Source organism: Gymnoscopelus microlampas, assembly GCF_963454915.1.
Source record: "Gymnoscopelus microlampas genome assembly, chromosome: 20".
NCBI lineage: Eukaryota > Metazoa > Chordata > Actinopteri > Myctophiformes > Myctophidae > Gymnoscopelus > Gymnoscopelus microlampas.
Genome location: NC_139957.1, coordinates 45,375,444 through 45,396,293, shown reverse-complemented (window position 1 = coordinate 45,396,293; position 20,850 = coordinate 45,375,444). Strand labels below are relative to the sequence as shown.

Here is a 20,850-nt window from a genome sequence, read left to right as displayed (position 1 = left end):
CATAACTTAATGCCATCACTGACATTGATATTTCTGACTTATGAATAAATACATGATCTCTTTTGTGCTCCGCTGGCTTGGAGTGTGAAACAAACACCACCGCTGGTGTTTGGTTGTTTTTTTGTTGTATGATAATCTGGTTCTTTATTTGTATTTATTGTTAACGAATTTGTTCTTTGTTTTTGTTTTTTCGGCATGGCTAGCTATCTCTCTCTCTCTCTCTCTCTCTCTCTCTCTCTCTCTCTCTCTCTCTGTGTGTGTGTGTGTGTGTGTGTGTGTGTGTGTGTGTGTGTGTGTGTGTGTGTGTGTGTGTGTGTGTGTGTGTGTGTGTGTGTGTGTGTGTGTGTGTGTGTGTGTGTGTTAATCTTGCAAGCCACTGTACTGATAAGCACCAAACTTTGTCCACGCGCTGCCAGTAGGCCACAGACATACAGCCACTAATTATTTGTTTTATACTTCATATATATCAGAATCATAATCAACGTTATTGTCACATCACCCGATTACAGGTGAAAATCGACACTCTATGGGTGTCGATATCGTGCCATGAAATATCGCAATATCAAAATGTGAGGATATGTATGAGAGGAAAGGCTGTATTGCAATATTTATTTTTTATTATTTGTTTGCTGGTTCATGTAGTGTGTGATATATGAAATAATATGAACAAAAACTGTCCGTGGCAAGACTTGTCCGTGTCTGTAGCAAATGTATGTTTTTCTTCTTTTTAGTATTTTAGAATAGTCTTGGACCATTTTGTATTGATGCCTGTTTACATGCTATGATGGATTTGTGCCGCTTGAGTACTTGATATCTCCAGAAACTTTCATATAGCCCACTGATTCTCAACCCTTTTCATTTCAAGGACCCCTATTTTGATGTTTTTTTTAAATCTCTGGGACCCTATACTGTAAAATCCTATGTGATAATTTAAGTCAGTGTACACTCTCTGCGTTAAAGGGCTGTAACTCAGTTATTTGGCCTACTTCTCTATTTGGTAAAGAACCCATACAGTTTTAAGAAAGTTTATTTTCAGTCATCACAACAACTACAAATATGATATTTTATGCATTCTACATTTCTGTTTCATTTGTTATTCATAGACCTTGGCCACCAACTGGGTAAAATGGTCATGTCTGCTTTGAAGAGACTCATAGAGGAGGGGAAAACAGGAGGCTTTTCTAAATAGAATAACGATCTAAAAATCTATCAAATACAAGTAATAAACGTGATCAAAATCAGACCATATACATTAACTGTGAAACAAAAAGTAACAATAATTCCAATAACCAGTCAGAATCTATTCATTTGAGTCCTCTGTTAAACACATTGCCATCAGTCTCTGATTTTAGATGGAATGGACAAGAGATATCTTGTCAAAGATGAAGGATTGACAGAGAGCTCTATTGTACGAGCTCTATTGAGCAAATGGAGTTCCGTGGCAGGCATGCCCAAATATGGAGTCCAGCTCAGTCTATGACGTCAGTACTATTATGGCTCTCCATATATGAGGATTTGTAGATTTATCTCATTACTCCCTTGGGTTTTCTGTGATGCACACAGAGTTTGAAGTCGACCGGTCAAGGCTTGCTCACTCACACTCATTTAATTAAATGTTGCATTTCGTGAATTTATAGATAGATAGATAGATAGATAGATAGTAGTCTCGCGTCACCAGACAACTATTCCACAATCTCTGAATGTTATATAGAGTCTGGAACTCCACTTCCCGAAAGCTGTTTAACGGAAGTTGTTCAGACCGGAAAGACATTCGACCAATCACGACGCGGTGCCCGCGGACCTGTAGTCCCAGTGGAAACAGAACCGAGGCGGAAGCATAGTCATAGGAGCGGTAGATTCATGTTATTTGTGCGAGCATTGTTTATCACAGAAAACTGAGAAAGGTATCATGGAATTAACGCCGAAAAAACTGTGAAAGAAGACACTAGTAGACATAAACGATGTTTATGAGATTCGTTGATTCCAGTCGGACTCCTTTGCGCCACTGCACAATGCTAAAACGGAAGTGGGTAGGGGAGGGGCATCCGCTTTCCCCTTACACATGATCATAGCTTCCGAGTCCCAGACTGTATGCCGGAAACATTTGTAAATTGTGGGAGGCAACAGTCTGGTAACACGAGACTAGATAGATAGGGGACATTCTGAAATCATGGGGCATAGGAGCTGACTCATTGTGACCTCATCATGATGATCATAGTTTCAGTGACAGGTCAGATCTTTACAGATTTACCCTGAAGAATCTACACACTCACAGTGGGAAACAGAGAAGGTTCAATGTACGATGTGAACATGGGTGTTAAAATAGAGATGTTTCGAATGATGCTGTATCTGTCCTTTCCGGTGACCATGTTCTGGATCTCAAACCAACCGGAGTACTTTGAAGAGTACATCGTGAAGAGAAAGAGGGAACTGTTCCCCCCTGACGACGGCGGCGCGCGTAGGAAAGAGCTGGAGGACTTCAAAGAGCGGATGCGAGTTCGCAGGGAGCGGCGGAGGCTGTTAAAAGAAGAGCGTGGTCCCTGACATGAAAAGACAAAGGTTATTTTGAGAACCACCGAGGATCACATTGTGGTTCATTCACTAGTACAGTGATTCTCAACCTTTTTCATGCCAAGGACGGTCAAGGACCCCAAATTAGATTTTGCATTATTAGGCCAGGGACCCCTTTTGAGCAGCAATCAGCTGGCATCACCTGGCATCACTTTTTAACTCTGAGAGTGTACACAATTGAACCAAATGGAGAGTGTGTTGGAACCAAACTCTGGTGTTGAGTAACTGCACTATTACTCAATTCTCCACAAGAATGAACAGCAGTGTCTTTCAGTAATGTCAGTGGTTCTAGAAATAGGGTCCGGCGACCCCCAGGGGTCCATGAGAGGGTTCCAGGAGGTCTGATACATCCCCCCAAATCTTGAAAATGTCTTGCTCTAATATTTCTTTGCTTTATTAGGAGAGTTTTGCTCATTGTATAGTAACATACAACAAATATATAATATAATACAGCATAATAATACAAGCAAACTATAGCTAACTATAACTAAAGCCAATCCTGCAGAAGTCTCTAGATGGATGCTACGCCAGATCGTTGCGTGCAGTACTTAACATCAGCAAGAGTACACATGTAACCAACAAGATCCTGTATGAGGGAATGCCGAGTGTGAGCGAGAAAACAGCAGCCAGGAGAATGAGACTAGCAGGACACTGCCAAAGACATCAAGAACGGCCAGCCAGCAAATTGGTGCCGTGGGAACCAACGTACGGTCATCGGTCACGAGGACGTCCCACAATGACATACGTGGATGTACTCAAGAATGATGCAGGAGCGCAAAGTACCAACAAACTGGCCAGATGTATGGAGAAGGGGGATGACTGGAAGCAACGATGGAGAGCTCGTCTGTGGACGACCTAGAGATGGAACATGTTATGGCATTAGTATGGGCATAAATGCAGAGGACACATTCTACATAATTATATACGAATATACTGAAACAAATAATCCCAACAACAACCTGTTGAGGCCATAGCTGAATGGGTAGAGGCCACCTGGGGAAACACAAGGTCCCAGGTTTGATTCCCGGCCCCGGCAATGTGTCCCTGAGCAAGATACTTAACCCCTAACCGCTCCCCCCTGTGCTCAGTCTGACCACGTGGGCAGCAATCAGCTGGCATCACCTTTTAGAGAGGTGTTCTTGTCTCTGGAAAATCGTCTACTCATTAGACAATGCCACTTGTCACTGATAGATAGACAACGTATAACAAAATTAAACAAAAGACCTGCAGTAATCACAGCATATGTTTCAAATACACTATTTCCTTAGTTCATATCTTCAATCCCTTTTTCCTCAGGTCTTCTCTTGCTTCTTTGATCTGCTCCCGTAGTTCTCTGGCTGCTTGGTCACATTGGTTGAGGGTGGCCACTCTGTACGCCAGCGTGGCCAGGGAGTAGCATCCAAACGTCACCAGCAGATAGAAGGGCATGGGCCAGGCCACCTCCCTGTAGGGCAGGGGGATGCCCAGGTCCAGAAGGTCCCAGCTCACCACAGCCCAGGCTACGCCCAGCATCACCATGACACAGACCCACTCCATTAGCTTCGTCATGGTGGTAAACTGTACATACAAAAACAGATCAATTATAAATGAAAGCGATATAAGTGTCTATAAATGAGATGTTTTACTTCTCTAACGCTGACTCAGCGCTTCTGCAACATTGTTCTATGAGAGTCTTTGTTCATGTGGCCGGATAGGTCAAAGACATATTTGTTTTCTCGCTTCTCGTGTGCACTGAAAAGTGACGCTAACTAAGCCCACGTTCCATGCCATGGAACCTGTCCTGGTCAAGGGGGTAAAAGAATACACAAGATTAATCAGCTGGCATGATGTCGGACTTAATGTGGCCAGCCATGTGACGTCAGTCACCTAGGACATATCTATGACGTATGACTCCTAATATGGCAAAAGGTTTCAGCCCGACCAGAGCCTCATTAACCCCTTCCTCTGTGATGTCAGTGTGGTGACATTGGCTCATGGCCTATGTAAACCTTTATAGTATGTCATGCCATTTGCCTGTATAACACCCTGTTGTGTTGAAATGTTATTTATTTAATTGAACTACGACACGCTGAAACTGATCGAGGGAAAGCAACATGAGGCTTCATTTTGAGGAGAGGGGTGGGGTTGTCCCATGCGAGACCCCCTGGGGCTCCTGGTACCAGACGATGGAGGAGGTCTTCATCGAGTTGAACGTGCCACACGGGACGTCCGGAAAAGACGTCAAATGCAATTTGGGCTCGAAACAGATGGAGGTTTACGTCAAGGGAAAGGACGTAATCAACGGGAGGTTATTTGGGACCGCTGTTTCTGCTGAGGCGACATGGACCTTAGAGGACAGCCGTCTAGTCCGTATAATCTTAACCAAGTCCAACCGGGATGCGTCAAACTGCTGGGGGTCTCTGTTGGAGGGACAGTACCGCGCAGACCCCTCGGTGAAAGACCAGATGCAGAGGAAACTAACACTGGAACGCTTTCAGAGGGAGAATCCTGGGTTTGACTTCAGTGGAGCAGAGATCTCTGGGAACTTTGCGGGTGGTGGTCCAGACTTCTCTAGCTTGCAGAAGTGAAGGTTCATGGCAGAGCCATTCAAGGAGAGTTACGCCACCTCACTTCATCGGGCCAGGTCTTCTACATAGCCTTCTATTGGAGAATAGTGACAAAGCCCTGAACCGGAAGTTAATGAATGCACTGGAGTCTATAAGCGTGTGTCACTATTTCGAGTTACATGAACCACGTCTGCCCCTCATTGGCGGAACTCTCTAATACAAGGCTCTAATACAAGCATCCTATTAATGTACTCTTCAAATTATTGTTAATAAATGAACATAAAACAACTAAAACTGTAATCATGTGGATCGCTAGCCTGGGTGCCAGCCTGCTTCGCTGCGTTCGGCGGACTTTTTTTCTCTCTCCGCTTCTCAGTCTGGAATGCACCCCATTGACTCGTCTTGGAGAACTACACAGGAAGTACACAGGAACTACATATGTTACGTTAGGCAACGTCGTTGCTGATTGGATGTTGTTCAAACGAATGACGAATCAAAACGATCACACCGTTTTTTTTGTCCCGCCCCGCACCACAGACCAATCAGAAGCCACGGCAGGTTTGGAACCTTGGCTGCTGTGTCCCGCCTCCTGGAGATAGGAGGCATTCCAGACTGAGAAGCGCAGAGAGAAAAAAAAATCCGCCGAACGTAGCGAAGCAGGCTGGCACCCAGGCTAGTGGATCGCAGGACACATTATGTGATCGGCGTGGCTCCAGTGTGGATCTCAGACCTCACGTGGGGTGCAAAGAACTCCATATATGGGCATAAAGGGGACAAAGACAGACTCGCTGCCTTTTTAAACCTTTCTACCTCTCATGTCAGTCATTTGCGAATCGGACGCCCGAGCACACACCCTGAACTCAAAATGAGCTTCATGTCATGGCTGAGAGACCTTCTTATAGGTGTTGACAACAGCGTTGCGCTAGCACACGGCAAGGCAGCCGTGCGTTTCAAGAACGCCAAACAGTTTGATCTGGCCAAGATGGCGTATCTAAAAGAAGCAGAATGTTACATAGAGAACAAGGACCTCTTCAACGCAGCAAAGGCTACCGAACAAGCTGCCATGATGATGAAGGAACAGAAGCAGATGCCCGAGGCCATTCGGTACATCGAGAAGGCCTGCGCGATGTACACGGCCAGCGGGAGCCTCGACACCGCGGCCCTGGCTCTGGAGAGGGCCGGGCAACTCGCGGAGCCGACGGACCTGGACAAAGCGGCGGACTTGTACCTGAAGGCAGCGGACGTGTACGAGAACAACAACCGTCTCCACCAGGCCGCCGAGCTGCTCGGCAAAGCCTCCAGACTCCTGGTCCGGTTGAAAAGGCTGGACGACGCGGCGGCCGCTCTTCAGAAGGAGAAGAACGCGTACAGGGAGGTGGGAAACTACCCCGTGTGTTTCAAGAAGACCACCGCCCAGGTGCTGATCCACCTCCACCGAGGGGACCTCGTGGCGGCGGATGTGTGCGTGAGGGAGAGTTACAATCTGCCCGGTTACAGCGTGAGCGAGGATTGTCTGGCCATGGAGACGCTGTTGCAGGCGTTCAATGAACAGGACGAGGAGCAGGTGTGTCTCATATGCAACTCCGCTCTGCTCAAGTGCATGGACAACGACTACGCTAAGCTAGCTATCTCCCTGAAAGCCCACGATGTGGGATTGTGTTGAAACCGCAAGTCGGGGTCTTGTTGTAAGTGAAATCGTCCGTAGTTTTTACAGTTGTTTTTTGTTCGTTTTTTATTATCGATGCAAGAATGGTGGTTATTCCAGGAAGATAAAGACCTTTGATGATGTCACTGGTAGGCAGGTGTCTGAACTGTCCACCTCTGGGACCTGAGAAGTGAGTGTGTAGGCAGAAATGGTGCCATTATTATTATTTTCATTGATATTAGTGAGGACCAATTATATGAACGTATATGGTTGGACATGTGAGAACATTCAGGGTCGATGGTGGACGGTGGACGTCACAAACCTAACATGCCCATATATAGAGATAAGCAGTGGTGTAAAGTAACTAAGTACATCCTATCCTATCCTATCCTATCCTACTACTATAATTGAATTGACACCAATGTACGTCCGGGGCCCTCCCTCAGCACACGATCACTCCATTTGCCTCCAAACTTGCCACAGACAATTGATCAGTGCTCTGGCTACTCCCTAGGTTTCTTTCCCCATCTTCAATGTACTTACATATTGTACAGTTAATATAAAACTACATTGCACAATTTAGCCACAGCACCCCACCCTACTGCGCATCTCCATGTATGGCCATATCAGTTGGATCACTGGTGCAACGTAGCTGTGATGTAGCTGATCGGGCCTAGATGTGAGGGCCGCGAAGCGGCCCAAACCTCTAGTTTACTCAAGTACTGTACTTAAGTACAATTTTGAGGTTACTTTACTGGAGTATTTCCAATTTTCACCAGGTTTACTTCTACTCCACTACATCTCAGAGGCAGATATTATACTTTTCCACTACAATTATTCAAAAACTTTAGTTACTAGTTACTTTGGAGATTTTGATTATTATTACAAAACATAAATTAATCACTTCAGTCCTATATACATTTTGACCATTTGAAAAAAGACGATCTACAAGCTCACAATGTGTCGCGATGGGACACGTTGTGAGCTTGTAGATCTGCTATTTTCAAAGCATTTTTATACATTTGAAATCTTGAAATGGGCCATTTTGCAAAATGAGTAGCCTACTTTTACTTTTGATTTTGATGCCAATACTTTTATACTTTTACTCAAGTACATTTTGAATTCTGGACTTTTACTTGTAACAGTATTTCTACATTGCAGTATTGATACTTTTACTTAAACTAAAACATTTGAGTACCCTTTCCACCACTGGAGATGAGCAGCCTGAAACAGCTGTAACATGTAGGATCAAAGAGTAGTAGCACACGTCCGACCTCTTGAGGACAGTTGCTGGCTCCAAAGCGAACTGAGATCCAAGCGGGGTCCGGGGAGCTCCCAGGGGGTCCCCATGCACCTAAATTAGTTTTTAATAGTAATAATCTCAGCTTTAACCACTTTAAACCAGTTTAATACATCAACTATTTGAAAATAGTACTTCTGCATTGTGAGATTGTAGATCTGCTATTTCCCCCAAAAATCTTGAAAAATAATTGCAATATTTTAACAACACAAATCATGTATGAGGGCACAACATAGTTTCAGATGTTGGTATGCGGCCAAATACATATTCATTCGGGTGTCCTTGACAGGAAAAAGTTAGAGAAAACCACTGATGTATAGCATCTGGTTTCATACAGACACAATAACTTGGCATCTCCCAAACACGGATATAAACTCCAGTATTTCAGCGGCTCTTGGCATATGGTCTTGATAGCATCTGGACACGATGCACCGTGGTCCACTGATGGCATCTCTTCTTTGACGCGGCCAGCTTCCATCTACTGACAGATTTTTGAAAAAAATATAAAAGATATTTTGTTTACAATTTTTCAAAAATAGCAGATCTACAAGCTCATAGCGCGGCACCGAGTGCCGCGCTATGAGCTTGTAGATCTGCTATTTTTGAATAGCCAAAGAAATCTAAAGTGTCACAGATGCGTTCCAGGTCTCAATGGGTTAAAGGACCAATTCACCCCTTTTTCAACCTATATCTTCATATAATTGGTCCTCACTATTGCTCATTATAAGACGGCATCATTTCTGTCCATTTGGTTTGTGTCTTAGAGGAGGGCCCTGCCTACTGGTTACAACATCGGTAGGCAGGTTTGGTCATTTCAAACAAGATTTCAACCTTTTATTTTATTTATTGTCTCCGCCAGGAGACATTGTTTTCACTTTCCACATGTCAAGCTAACATTGGTCAAGCCTCACGTGACACGTGACAATACGTTGAAATAGTGTGATCTGATTGGCTAGTGACGTATAGCGGCCTATAAATACATGTGTCACTTTGAAAGAGTCTTAACCTCTTTCAAAGTGAGGTAAGACAGGAATAATCACGAAATGGCTGAGAAATGGCGGATACTGTAACAATTGGACAGGACACTTACACAGACAGGACAGATAGGACACTTACATAGGACACTTACATAGACAGGACGGATAGGACACTTATACAGACAGGACGGATAGGACACTTATACAGACAGGACACTTGTGTCATGTTACTATGACACTGTAACATGTTCTATTTTTTGTAAGAATTAGAACATAAGAAGTAGAACATTCCCAACATTTCCAACACAAGTCTGCTGGCGGAGACTTGTGCTCCGAGGAGCACTTTTTCTAGTTTATTTATGTATTTATTTATTGGTCTATTCGTCCAAGAGCATATAAAACAGAATATGCTCTTGCATTAATACAAATATACAAATAATAATAAAAAAAAAGCTTGACACCTTGTTTGAAATGGCCAGACCTGCCTACCGATGATGTCACTGGTAGGCAGGTTTCTGAACTGTCCACAGCCCTCCTCTGAGACACAGAGTGAGTAGACAGACATGGTGCCGTCTTATAATGTGCATTAGAGCGGACCAATTATATGAAGAGAGCTTGAACATGGGTAAAGTGGTCCTTTAATGTACAGGTACATAGTGGAGATGAAATTACGGATTTGATCGCAACAATACTGTATGAGTCTCAACTGCTTTAATAAGGTGTTTGCATTTATAACAAACAAATAACTAAATCAAGTATTGGGAGCTGTAACCCACAGATATCTTCTTAAAGATACCTAAATCTTCTAATTCAGTTCAAACATGATGTGAGAGACGCAAGGTTGAACGAGTAGATCAGGGTTACTAGGCAGAGTGGTGCTGTGCCACAGAATACTTAATATAATAATATTTGGAATTAGTTTAAGCACTTAGACCCTCTACAATGGACCTACGTTGCAACTGTCTGTATTTGGTGTCCCTTTTTGATCTATAGTAATCTCTTCGCCAAAATAGTAGATTTACAAGCTAACATCGCATCTCTACGCAACACGTTGTGAGCTTGTAGATCTGCCGTTTTTGGCAATTGTTCCCTACAGGACAGCGATGCTGGGGTTCAAGTGGTTAAATGTAAAGTATGAAGTTATTTCCAATTTGTACCGAAACGGATATTCTCTCAAGTTTTCCTCATGACATACTGTATCTTAGAGGGATTTACATATGTAGGTACTGTAATATGACATAAATGTATAAGGTGCTGTAAAGTAATGTCATTCAGGGGTGCCGTGGATGAACAAGCAATTTACAGGGGCGCACTAAGCCAAAATAGTTTGACAACCACTGTTCCAGACTGTTCAGACACATACAAAACAAGATGGGGTCTAAAAGACGGCGTGGCTTCCATGTGTATTTCGGACACCAAGTTGTCAGTCTTTGATGTCAGTTATCTATGACCTCAGTACTATGATGTCAGAACTATGACAGCCAATCACAGGCATTTGAGGCAGGTGACATCATCGACATTCTTCGTGAAGGCTTAGAGTGTTAGAGCTGTAGAATATAACAGGCACGGTCGTACACACGCTTATCCTTAGTGCCTTTTTGTATTAAGTCTTGTATTAACTTGAACATGGTGAAAGCAGTGTGTGTGCTGAAGGGAGAGGGACAGGTCACCGGGACGGTGTATTTTGAACAGGAGAGCGACTCTGCCCCGGTGAAGCTGAGCGGACATATCTCCGGTCTCTCCCCCGGGGACCACGGTTTCCACGTCCACGCGTTCGGGGACAACACCAACGGGTGCGTCAGCGCGGGCCCTCACTTCAACCCCCACAACATGAACCACGGCGCTCCCGCCGACGAAGAGAGGCACGTCGGGGACCTGGGGAACGTCACGGCGGGGGCCGATAACGTCGCCCACATCGACATGTTGGACCACATGGTCACCCTCAGTGGACCGCTGTCCATCGTCGGCAGAACCATGGTGGTCCACGCGAAGGCCGACGACCTGGGGAAAGGAGGCGACGAGGAGAGTCTGAAGACGGGCAACGCCGGACCACGTCTGGCCTGCGGTGTCATCGGCATTGCGGAGTAACAGACCCGTGGCATTACAGCGTATGTTCACAATATCCGCTTAAAAATAATAACAACTACAACAACAGAAAAACAAGGATATCAGATTCCAGTCACACGCCATCTAGCCTGCCCCTGCGCGTCTGATATCTGGTCTAGAGGGGCGGATTCAAAATCTCGAGGGAAAACAACCAAACAACCATTGGTTCACCGATCTGTGCGCCCGCCCCCGCCCTGCCCCTCCCCTCCTCTTCCCCTAATGTGCAGCATTGAGAGCCCTGACGTCACAACATTTGGAGCAACGCCCGCTGCACTCTGGTTGGTTGGGGAAATGAAAGGTTGACTCCCACTTCCTATGCCAGAAATTTCAACAGCTTGGTCCAGGCTTTCTTTTTGAGCAAAACGCGAACAAAAATAAAAGCCTGGAGATAGAGGCTACACGCCATCTAATCTCTGGCATAGTAGCTGCACACATATTAGGGGGTAAGAGTCAATTTTAAGTCAAGTGTTTATGACCCACCAAGATGGCCACCGCTACCAAAATGACACTTGTTGACGCCCCCTTCTGAGTCTAAACCATTACAAAACTGGTCTACAAATATGGTGAATTTATTTTTGAAATATACTGAGTTATAAGATTGTAGTATTATGTTCTGTTTTTGGATTCATGTTCTTTCTTTTCAATTTGATTCCCAAACCAATCTCAAAGAGGTTTGCTGGATAAATTCACTATTATTTAAGTATGCACATGAATAGGCCTACATTTATTTTACATTTATGTTACGGACAGGGCTTGAATCTTAAAAAGCGAAAGATGTTTTTGTTTTGTTACAATAGTGGTTGGATGCGTCCAATTTGCTTGTATTGTTTTGATGGTGTTTTTTACAATTGTCACTCTACCAAACTACTGTTAGCTAAAGACCTTAGCATGCACAAACACGAGCATGGAAGGCTGGATAGCTACGTTTGGTAGCACAAGTAGCATGTTTTTTTTCCTCCTTTTTTTAAATCTTGTATACTGTTTTTGTTAACTAAGGCAGTCCCATGCAGTGGTCCCCAGCTAAATTAGTTAATATATAGCATATAGCATATAGCAAATCAGTTGAACCTCTTTGATCCCTATAGGGGAATCTTAGATCACATCATATAAGAACTGTGTTCGAAAAATAAACACACCACCCCAGTGATTTTACTCATGTGAAGCATCGACTGAAGGTGGAAATGTACACATTTACCCAAAGAGTAACACAATAAACGCTAGAAACGAGTCAAACGACCCAAAGACTACATTTCCCATGAACGCGGATGGTGTAGGGACAGTGATTTCAGACCCGGAAGTGTAGTTCTTAAGACTTTTAAGACAGAAACGGGCTGTATCACACCCTGATAGAAATTCCGGGGTGGTGTGTTTATGTTTGGAACACCGTTCTTTTCTTATATGACGTGATCTCAGATTCCCCTATGGGGATTTCAAAACAAAAAATAAAGCCACGAACCAGGGGGACAGCGCCCTCTAGTGGCAGTGACGTCAGACTTCGGTGCTCCATGTGGTTCCATTTGAACACTCTAAGAGTTATGGGAGTCGTGATTGAAATTAAACATTTGAGAAACAGTGGCCTAGGTGAGGGAGGGTGTATGAAGCTGAAGAACCCAAAACATCCAATGACCTTGTTCCATCACTGATTATGTGTTCAAGATAATCTAAAAAACTCAGTATCTGCTTGTGTCTGGCCGCAGTTTATCCCTAAATGTGGAGACCACTGATGTCATAGATGGCCATTGTACGATACGCAAATTCCAGAACCTTGTATTAGAGAGTTGCGTCACCTCGGGGGCAGAAAACAGCGTCGGTCACGTGGTTCATGTAAACTCGGAATAGTGACAAACACTCATAGACTCCAATGCATTCCGTAAACCTCCGGTTTACGAAATTCGCCAATAGAAGACTCTGTAGAAGACTGGCCTGATGAGGTGAACGGAGGTGACGCAACTCTCCTTATATGGCTCGGGGAAATTCATACTCGAGCTGATGCCAAATTCTCTCCGTCAAACTGTGAAATATGGAGACGACTGACGTCATAGTGCAGACATCACAGATGACGATTGTATGATTACGCAAATTCATAACATACTCAAACTGATGCCAAATCCTTCCATCAAACTGTGTCTGCCGCGTTCCATCGTCCATCCAATGGTATAGTTCATGGCGTCTAACATCTACCCGATTACCCGCAGTCCAGTCTGGTTAGAATCTGCCATATTAAGCCCGTTTATGCACACCGATGCCTTTCACCATCGTCATATGTTGACTGAAAACAGGAAACGCCCGCGAGGCGGCGACGACGACGAGGAGGATGTCCAGCTGATGCCCCAAGCCAAGCGGACGAGCAGGGTTCATCCTCAGTCCCCTGTGCCGGGCCGGGACGCCGGGGTCTCTGGGTCATCTGACGCTACCAGCGAGAGCGATGGAAAGGACACCGGTCCACAGGATGTGGATGGGAGCTGCAGCGGGAGACAGTGTGCTGTGGACGGTGAGGCTGCCGGACCCTCCAGTAGTCCCCTCAGTGTAACCTACTCTTTGGAGGCGGCCGGCCCCTCAGACCCGGTCTCCTACCACCAGATCAACCTCATTCTGAGGGAGGCCCACCTCCAGAGCCTGCAGAACCGAGCCCAGGCTCAGGGGCACGTGGTTGCTCCTCACTGAGTGCACCTCTGGGGGCCACCGGAGGGCTCAAAATCATTTGGCCAACTGAACCCCCATCATCCATATTCTGGGGGGAACATGCATTGTGAGCTTGTAGATCTGCTATTTCTTTGGCGAAGAGATCTGGTGTAGACAGAAACGAGAGGTCCAAGTACAGAGTCGGCTCAGGTCCAGGTTACTGAGTCTAAGGGGTAAACCCTCAATACTTGGTTGACCAGAGTCCTCCCAGGGCTCTATACAAGGCCGTTTTAAGTGGTGCCTGCCACTTCAACACCTGGCTCTGTATGTATGTCTGTACGTCTCCATGAGCATGCTTAAATGCAACTGATTACAACACAAACAGGACGGCACAGCGCGACAATCATACACGGTAATTAAAAGGACACACGCAGACACTGGCCAGCTTCTGCAAAACAGTAGGCTTGCGCTTGCTTCGCACACGATGTTTAATTTTGCAGTATTTGCTTAGTTCAATGCCTGGTTGTGATTTGTGGCGCTGTTGAGCAGCCTATTGAAATGAATGGACAGATCTAACATTGTACCTCTAGTTCATTTTTTATTTCCGTGGAGAGAATCATCACCCTTCGCCTGGTGTTGAGATCCTAACATGCCATGCCTTTCCATCGGGTCCTGTCGGCCATTGCTGCCCCTAGTTCTTGGAACGTAAGTCCCGCCGTGTCCCTGGAGATTGTGTCAGGAGATGTATGAGGCTTGGTTCCTCTGGTCGTTTGGGGAGAGCCCTATAGCAGGATATCCAATACTATTTGATCCTTTGCACGGTAGCAGTGACCGGTAAAAGTGTCTCTTAGACAGGTGTGAAATTACACCATTTCACACCCCTCTGAAAAGGCCAGATGCCTCTCATCTGTAATAGATGAGAGGTAGGGTCCTAAGCCCTTCTTCGTGTTTGGCGTGGGCCCTACCTTAGCAGCGGCCTCGTCAAATGAGATGAGAAGTGTCTGAACAGATATTATATGCTCTGCGATCAGGACGACATCATCAGCATATAGTGAAGGTCAGTTTGATTATTTCTGACTCCGACCACTAGATCGTCTGATCAGTAGCAAAGGTAGAGGTCTTTGCTACTGATCCTCGTAAGTCACTGGTTCTCAACGGGGGACCTGCAGTCTGTAACTCCAAGAGTTGTACACTCTCCGAGTTAAGCACTGAGGTCTTAACAGTGTAGATTTGAGTTCCGGTAAAGTTTAGTTCAATGATTCTCTACCTTTTTAATTTCAAGGACCCCCAGTTTGATATGCAATAAGCCATAGACCCCCATTGCATACTTTTTTTTTACCTGGGACCCCTACACTGTACTCCTTTGCTACTCCTTTGTGTTAATTTGACTCTGAGTGTACAAATGGATTATCGTTAGTACACCATTTGTACACTCTACCGTAAGGGTCCATTTTGACCCCTGGTGGTCCCAGGTTGGACCCAACATTGAGAACCAGTGGTCTACCAATGGAGAGTCTCTTCTTTGAGACCAATGAGTTCCTCAATGATTCTTATGGCTAGAATTTGGAATGGAGAGAAAACACCTTTCCATCCCTTGGGTTTGTATGCATTATTATGAATGAAATGCTCTCTTTGCAAGCAAGCCTTTTTATTCCTCGCTGTCCTCGATTCAATCCGACGAGGACATTGGATTGTGTTAGTTAACCCCTAAAATGACTTATTTTCTCTCAATTACACACCCCATGAAGTCTTGAATTCATGGAGATTTTTTTAGTTTTTGTCGCATTCCTAAGCCAATAATTTGATGACCAGGTCATCGGTCATTTTATGATGAATAAATAGTATTAAAAAGTGACAATACATATGTTAAAAGGTTTATATATTACAATATTTAAGCTAAAATGCACATTGCTTAGAGGGTTTACTGTAATTGGTCAAATAATCACATGTTCAGAGTGAAGCTGTCAAACACAGAAGCAAGTACAGTTGATACAGAGAAGTCAAGTTTATGGGAACGTCAGAGAGAGGCATAATACCATTCTGCACATGGTTCAACAGGCGCGCACGGTAAATGTGTATTGTACTATGTGCCATTTATTTGTTTGTGATGTCATTGTTATGTATTATGTATATATATATATATATATATATATATATGTGTATATATATATATATATATATATGCAAATGTATAATTTGTTTGAGAGACTTCAGTGTAACTGCATGTGTGTCAATAATTGGATGCACCTGTTTGGGCTTACTAATCAGAGGACTCTGTTTCACAATAATTATGGACCCAACTGAACAAATGTATGTTTTATGGTCCCGAAAGGCATGGCCGAGACTATGTTTTGCACCCTGTCCGTCCGTTAATGTTAAAATTGATGATTGATGGGGTATGCTTCTTCTGGTTCTACCGAGTATTATTATTTTTGTTATTGTCTTAAAGCAGGATAGGTTTGATGGCTGACTCCTAACCCTCTTGAACCCTAGTACCCCCCTACTCTGGGGTAATATTCGCCCGAAGTTTTACCGATTTACAACGCGTGGCAACATGACACATTGTGAGCTTTTAGATCTGCTATTTCTTGGCAGAGATTTGGTGCAGAAGGAAACAACAGCAAACCAAGAGCAGAGCCAACTTCCCAGACAAACTCAGATGGCTCTTTTACAAAATACTTAATCCAAAATATTACTTTTCCCCCCATATTTTCAGATGGGGGCTTCTCAGCCAAATACATATTCATTTGGGGTCCCTGACATCAAAAGGTTTGACAAACACTGACCTAAGCCACTGTATAAAATCATATATTATATTAATTATTGTGTCCGCCAGGAGACTATGTTTTCGTTCTCGTCCTTCCGTGTGTCCACCAAGCTAACGTTGGTCAAGCTTCACGTGACAATATGTTGAAAGGGTGTGCTTTGATTGGCTAGCGAGACGCATGATGAAATAGAGATCCTATAAATAGGTGTGTCACTTCAAAAGATCATTTATATCTTTTGAAGTGATGTAAGACAGGATTAATCAGGAACAGTACTGGTGGAGACCTGTGCTCCGAGGAGCACATTTTCTTGTTGTATATTTTTCTATGATTTTAATTTAATTTGGTCACGGTATGTGGCCAGCTTCCCGACAAGGTAGCATGACAAGGTTGATCCCATTGGAAACCTGAGGTTGTCTAGAATCAAATGTTATCTCTGTCTTTGGGCTACCTTAAAATCTTACCGTGCCACAGTCTACGAAAGACAGTCTCGCCGGTGTTCCAGCCAGCAATCCTGCAGGTCTCATAGGGGTAATGAAACAGAAAGAAAACACATTTTGGACCCCTTTTTGTCTCCGCCAGGCCGAAAGGCATGGCGAGAGAGTATGTTTTACCCCCTGTCCGTCCGTCCGTGTGTCCGTGTGTCCGTCCGTCATTCGATCTGTCTGTGTACAGCTAATCTCCGGCACCGTTGGCTTGCTCGCAGCCAAACTGTGCACACACAGTCCCTGGATACCAGAGCAGAACCTCTGCCCCAAATTTTTCACAGGGGCCTGTTATAGCGCCACCAGGAGGCCGATTTGTGCAAAACACATTTTTTGACAGTACTCCTACAGATTTTGTCCAAAAATCCCACAAATCGGTACACAGTATCTCTACAGTCATTAAACGAAACGGGTCTTTCAGATTTCTCATATTCCATCCTGATTGGCTAAAAATGTCTTCCAAAGTTTGCAGGAGTGCTCCGTTTTGAACAAAATGCCTCAAATCATGAACACAGCATGCACTTTCCGAGAAATTTTGCAAGCACATTCCCATTAGGCCGAGGAAGAACTACCATTTGAACATTTTTAAATCAGCCTCATGGTGGCGCTATAACAGGCCGATTCGTGTTTTTACCTATAATTGCACCGATCTGTGTAAAACTTTGTATGCACACTCCCTATAGGTCAAGGAAAAACCTTTGCCCTGCATTTTTCACATCTGCCTCCACATAGCGCCACCAGGAGGCCGACTTGTGTAAAACACATTTTTTTATACTACTCCTTCCAATTGTATCCAAATTTCACGCAAATCGGTACACATGATCTCTATAGTCATGTGATCACGACGGATGTGTTTGATTTTTCATACTCCATACTGATTGGCTAAGATTGACATCTAAAGTTTGCATTATTGGCTTGTTTTGAACAAAATTCTGCAAATCATGAACGCACCGTCCAATTGCGCTCAAACTTTGCACGCACATTCACACTATGTTGAGGAACAAATGCCACCCTTTTAACATTGGCCTGTTATAGCGCCACCAACAGGTCTAATTCAGCAAAACACATGTTTTTGACAAAATGCCTCAAATCATGAATGCAGTCAGTGTCCGATTGTCGTGCAAGGCCTAAGAAGAAATGGCACCCTTTTCACGTTGGCCTATTATAGCGCCACCAGGAGGCCACAGTAGCCTACCTGACCTGGCGGAGACCTGTGCTCCGAGGAGCACTTTTTCTAGTTTTTCTTGGGATCATCAAAATATTGAATTAAGAGGTCCTATGGATGCCAAAAATCCAGACTAAAAAATAAATAAGGGGTGTCGCGTGAACTCCTAGGGCCTCTACTAGAGTTAACACTGAGCATTATACAGTGTAGATTGTGGTCCCAGAGATCAAATATTGTATCACATGGTCTAATGCATATCAAACTGGGGGTCCTTGACATAAAAAATGGTTGAGAATCACTGGTCTATATATAGTGTACAATAACAATGGTTCAGGTACACTCACAGATTTCAATATAATACACTTACCTGAGGTTGCTATTGTGGAGTTGCTATACCTGCCAATATAATCTGATTGGTCTTATGTCATGGGACCTCCTTATTTGGGCAAGACTGACCCGGAACTCCATATTTGGACATGGCAGACGCCATGGTCAGCTTAATATGGACGGACACCCAGTCATATGGAAGCTGAACCGAGGTGAATAGAGGGGTTTGTAAGTGAACAAAGAATTGAGGCTGTGTGCACCGCCACATGGCAATAGGATGTCTGCTATGTGTAGCTCGTGTGGGGAACACGTTCAAATACTAAATGAGCAGGTTTCTGTGATGCGCAAAGAAATCAAGAATCTCCGGCAGATGCTGGAGAGCGCCGTTAGAGCTAATCGCAAGCACATGACATCCCTCCAGAATGCTGTTTCAAAGATTGATCAAGGTGGTGGAATTGCTGAATGCTATTCATCTGAACCACTGAGGCCACAGACAGACGGAGAGGCACTGGAACAAGGAAACATCCAGACAGTGCCTATCGGTTACATTAATTCCTGTTTCTCTAAGAAGAACGGGACCCCTAGACAGCCCCCCGTCTGTGGGCCCTCCAGGGCCACACTCCAGATCCAGAGGAGTGTCTTCAATAACCCAGAGCACGCTTTGCTTGGTCTGGAGCACTACTCCCACGTCTGGGTCGTCTTCTTGTTTCACAAAAACGGACACCTCGGCCACAAAGCCAAAGTGAAGCCTCCCAGGTTGAACGGCCGGCGGGTGGGTGTGCTCTCCACACGCAGTCCTCACCGCCCCAACGCCCTGGGCCTGACGCTGGCCAGACTGGAGAGAATCGTAGGAGACACGGTCCACCTGTCAGAGATCGACATGATCACCGGCACCCCTGTCCTGGATATCAAACCCTACATCCCAGACTACGACTCCCCCCAGAGTAGAGCGGACCTGCTGGGGACAACGTCCGACACTGACCGACCTGGAGAAGCTGCTGTTCCATCGTTGGACAACGTGACGGCCTCCTCAAATCTTTCTAAAGATTCTAGGACTTCATCCTATGGAACGGACGCAGAGCTGAACTTGGAGGAAGAAGAAAGAAAGTCTTCTGACAGTGCATGGATTACAATCTCAAGAGATAAATCCTATGTAACCAGGGATGATGATGCCTTGCTCTCAGTCGCTCCCGATTCCTCCTCGCCAAAATACCTTAAAACCACTCTGGGGGAGGTCAGGGCCTTTTTGACTCACAGTCAAAGGGTTTCAGAAGACTCCTCTGAGCCCAAGCTACCAGACTCAGTGGAAGGTCCTCCTCGCCATGGGGAGGGGCCCTACGTCACCATAGCACCCTGGATCAGGAAGCCCCCGGTAGCCAGTTTGGAGGTGCGCTTCACGCCCCACGCCCGGAAGGAACTGGAGGAGTTCCTAGCACCTTCGTGTCCCTCAGAAGAACCTTCTGGAAGTGGTGGTAGACCGAGGTTCAGGTTTCTGTGCGGTCCTGAGGAGGCGGCTGCAGCCATCAGGGGGTTGCTGGCGGCGGACCCCCGGTCGGTTTATGAGAGAAACCGCTGCAGAGACAGACTGTTCTACTTCACCCTGGACACGGCGGACATCACCTGCTGGTTTGGACCGGGCTTTGCCGAGGTGCTGCGGGTCCGACCTGCAAAACAACCGTAGTTCTCTAACATTTTTGTGCCAAATTACCCCAAAATTATTTATTTGACCGTGGTCCCCCCCTCTGAACATGTTTAGTGCCAGGGAGGGGCCCCCCCAGAAGAGAAGATTTGTGTTTAAAAACAATCTATTATTCAACATTTTTCAAACACTTCAAGGACATCAACAACTTGTTGATTTCAGGTTGCCATGATTACCCAATTATTACTCGGAGGACAGTCCGGAGTGGGACTCCATATTTGGGCAAGAATGACATCATATCTGATAATGCGAGCTGTGAGGGAGCTCGGCCTATAAGCCTACGCACAGTGAGAGTCGTATAAGGAGGTGTTTGGGGAGAGCGTGATGCAGGAACAGAACATGGAGGTGAACGGGCCGACGGTGCGAGGAGAGCTGACATACAGGGACGGTTCAACGAAGATGACTGACATTAAAACAGAAGACAACTTGACTTCAATGATGGCGGCGGTCAGACGACTGAAAGGAGAAGTTTCATCTCTACTCACTGAGCTGCTGCAGTCTGAAACACAAGCGGAACTCATTGCAAAGCACAACGGTGAAGATGTGGATGAAAGTGACGAAGAGCCAATATGAACCCCCAGGACAAAGATCATCTTGGGTCGGATGGACTACAACTGACACTGCTAATAGTAAAATGGCCAT

At 45.1% G+C, this 20,850-nt stretch overlaps 5 protein-coding genes across 5 annotated transcripts; 4 read left to right on the top strand and 1 right to left on the bottom strand.

Moving 5' to 3' along the window:
* Positions 1-3,840: 3,840 nt before the first annotated feature.
* LOC311035813 (dolichol-phosphate mannosyltransferase subunit 3-like) lies at positions 3,841-4,119 on the bottom strand (the record flags this gene model as incomplete). The annotated part of the gene is made up of 1 exon (XM_084044271.1): positions 3,841-4,119. One exon carries the CDS (start codon positions 4,117-4,119, stop codon positions 3,841-3,843), a length of 279 nt encoding a protein of 92 aa, XP_083900397.1.
* Positions 4,120-4,664: 545 nt separating this feature from the next.
* LOC311035809 (nudC domain-containing protein 2-like) lies at positions 4,665-5,138 on the top strand (the record flags this gene model as incomplete). The annotated part of the gene is made up of 1 exon (XM_084044267.1): positions 4,665-5,138. The coding sequence occupies one exon, from the start codon at positions 4,665-4,667 to the stop codon at positions 5,136-5,138; it is 474 nt and encodes a 157-aa protein (XP_083900393.1).
* An 844-nt stretch (positions 5,139-5,982) lies between these two features.
* LOC311036925 (gamma-soluble NSF attachment protein-like) lies at positions 5,983-6,780 on the top strand (the record flags this gene model as incomplete). Its single annotated transcript, XM_084045936.1, has 1 exon — positions 5,983-6,780. The coding sequence occupies one exon, from the start codon at positions 5,983-5,985 to the stop codon at positions 6,778-6,780; it is 798 nt and encodes a 265-aa protein (XP_083902062.1).
* Positions 6,781-10,665: 3,885 nt separating this feature from the next.
* LOC311035810 (superoxide dismutase [Cu-Zn]-like) lies at positions 10,666-11,127 on the top strand (the record flags this gene model as incomplete). The annotated part of the gene is made up of 1 exon (XM_084044268.1): positions 10,666-11,127. One exon carries the CDS (start codon positions 10,666-10,668, stop codon positions 11,125-11,127), a length of 462 nt encoding a protein of 153 aa, XP_083900394.1.
* Positions 11,128-18,786: 7,659 nt separating this feature from the next.
* Positions 18,787-20,190, top strand: LOC311036923 (tRNA (adenine(37)-N6)-methyltransferase-like; the record flags this gene model as incomplete). Its single annotated transcript, XM_084045933.1, has 1 exon — positions 18,787-20,190. One exon carries the CDS (start codon positions 18,787-18,789, stop codon positions 20,188-20,190), a length of 1,404 nt encoding a protein of 467 aa, XP_083902059.1.
* Positions 20,191-20,850: the final 660 nt, after the last annotated feature.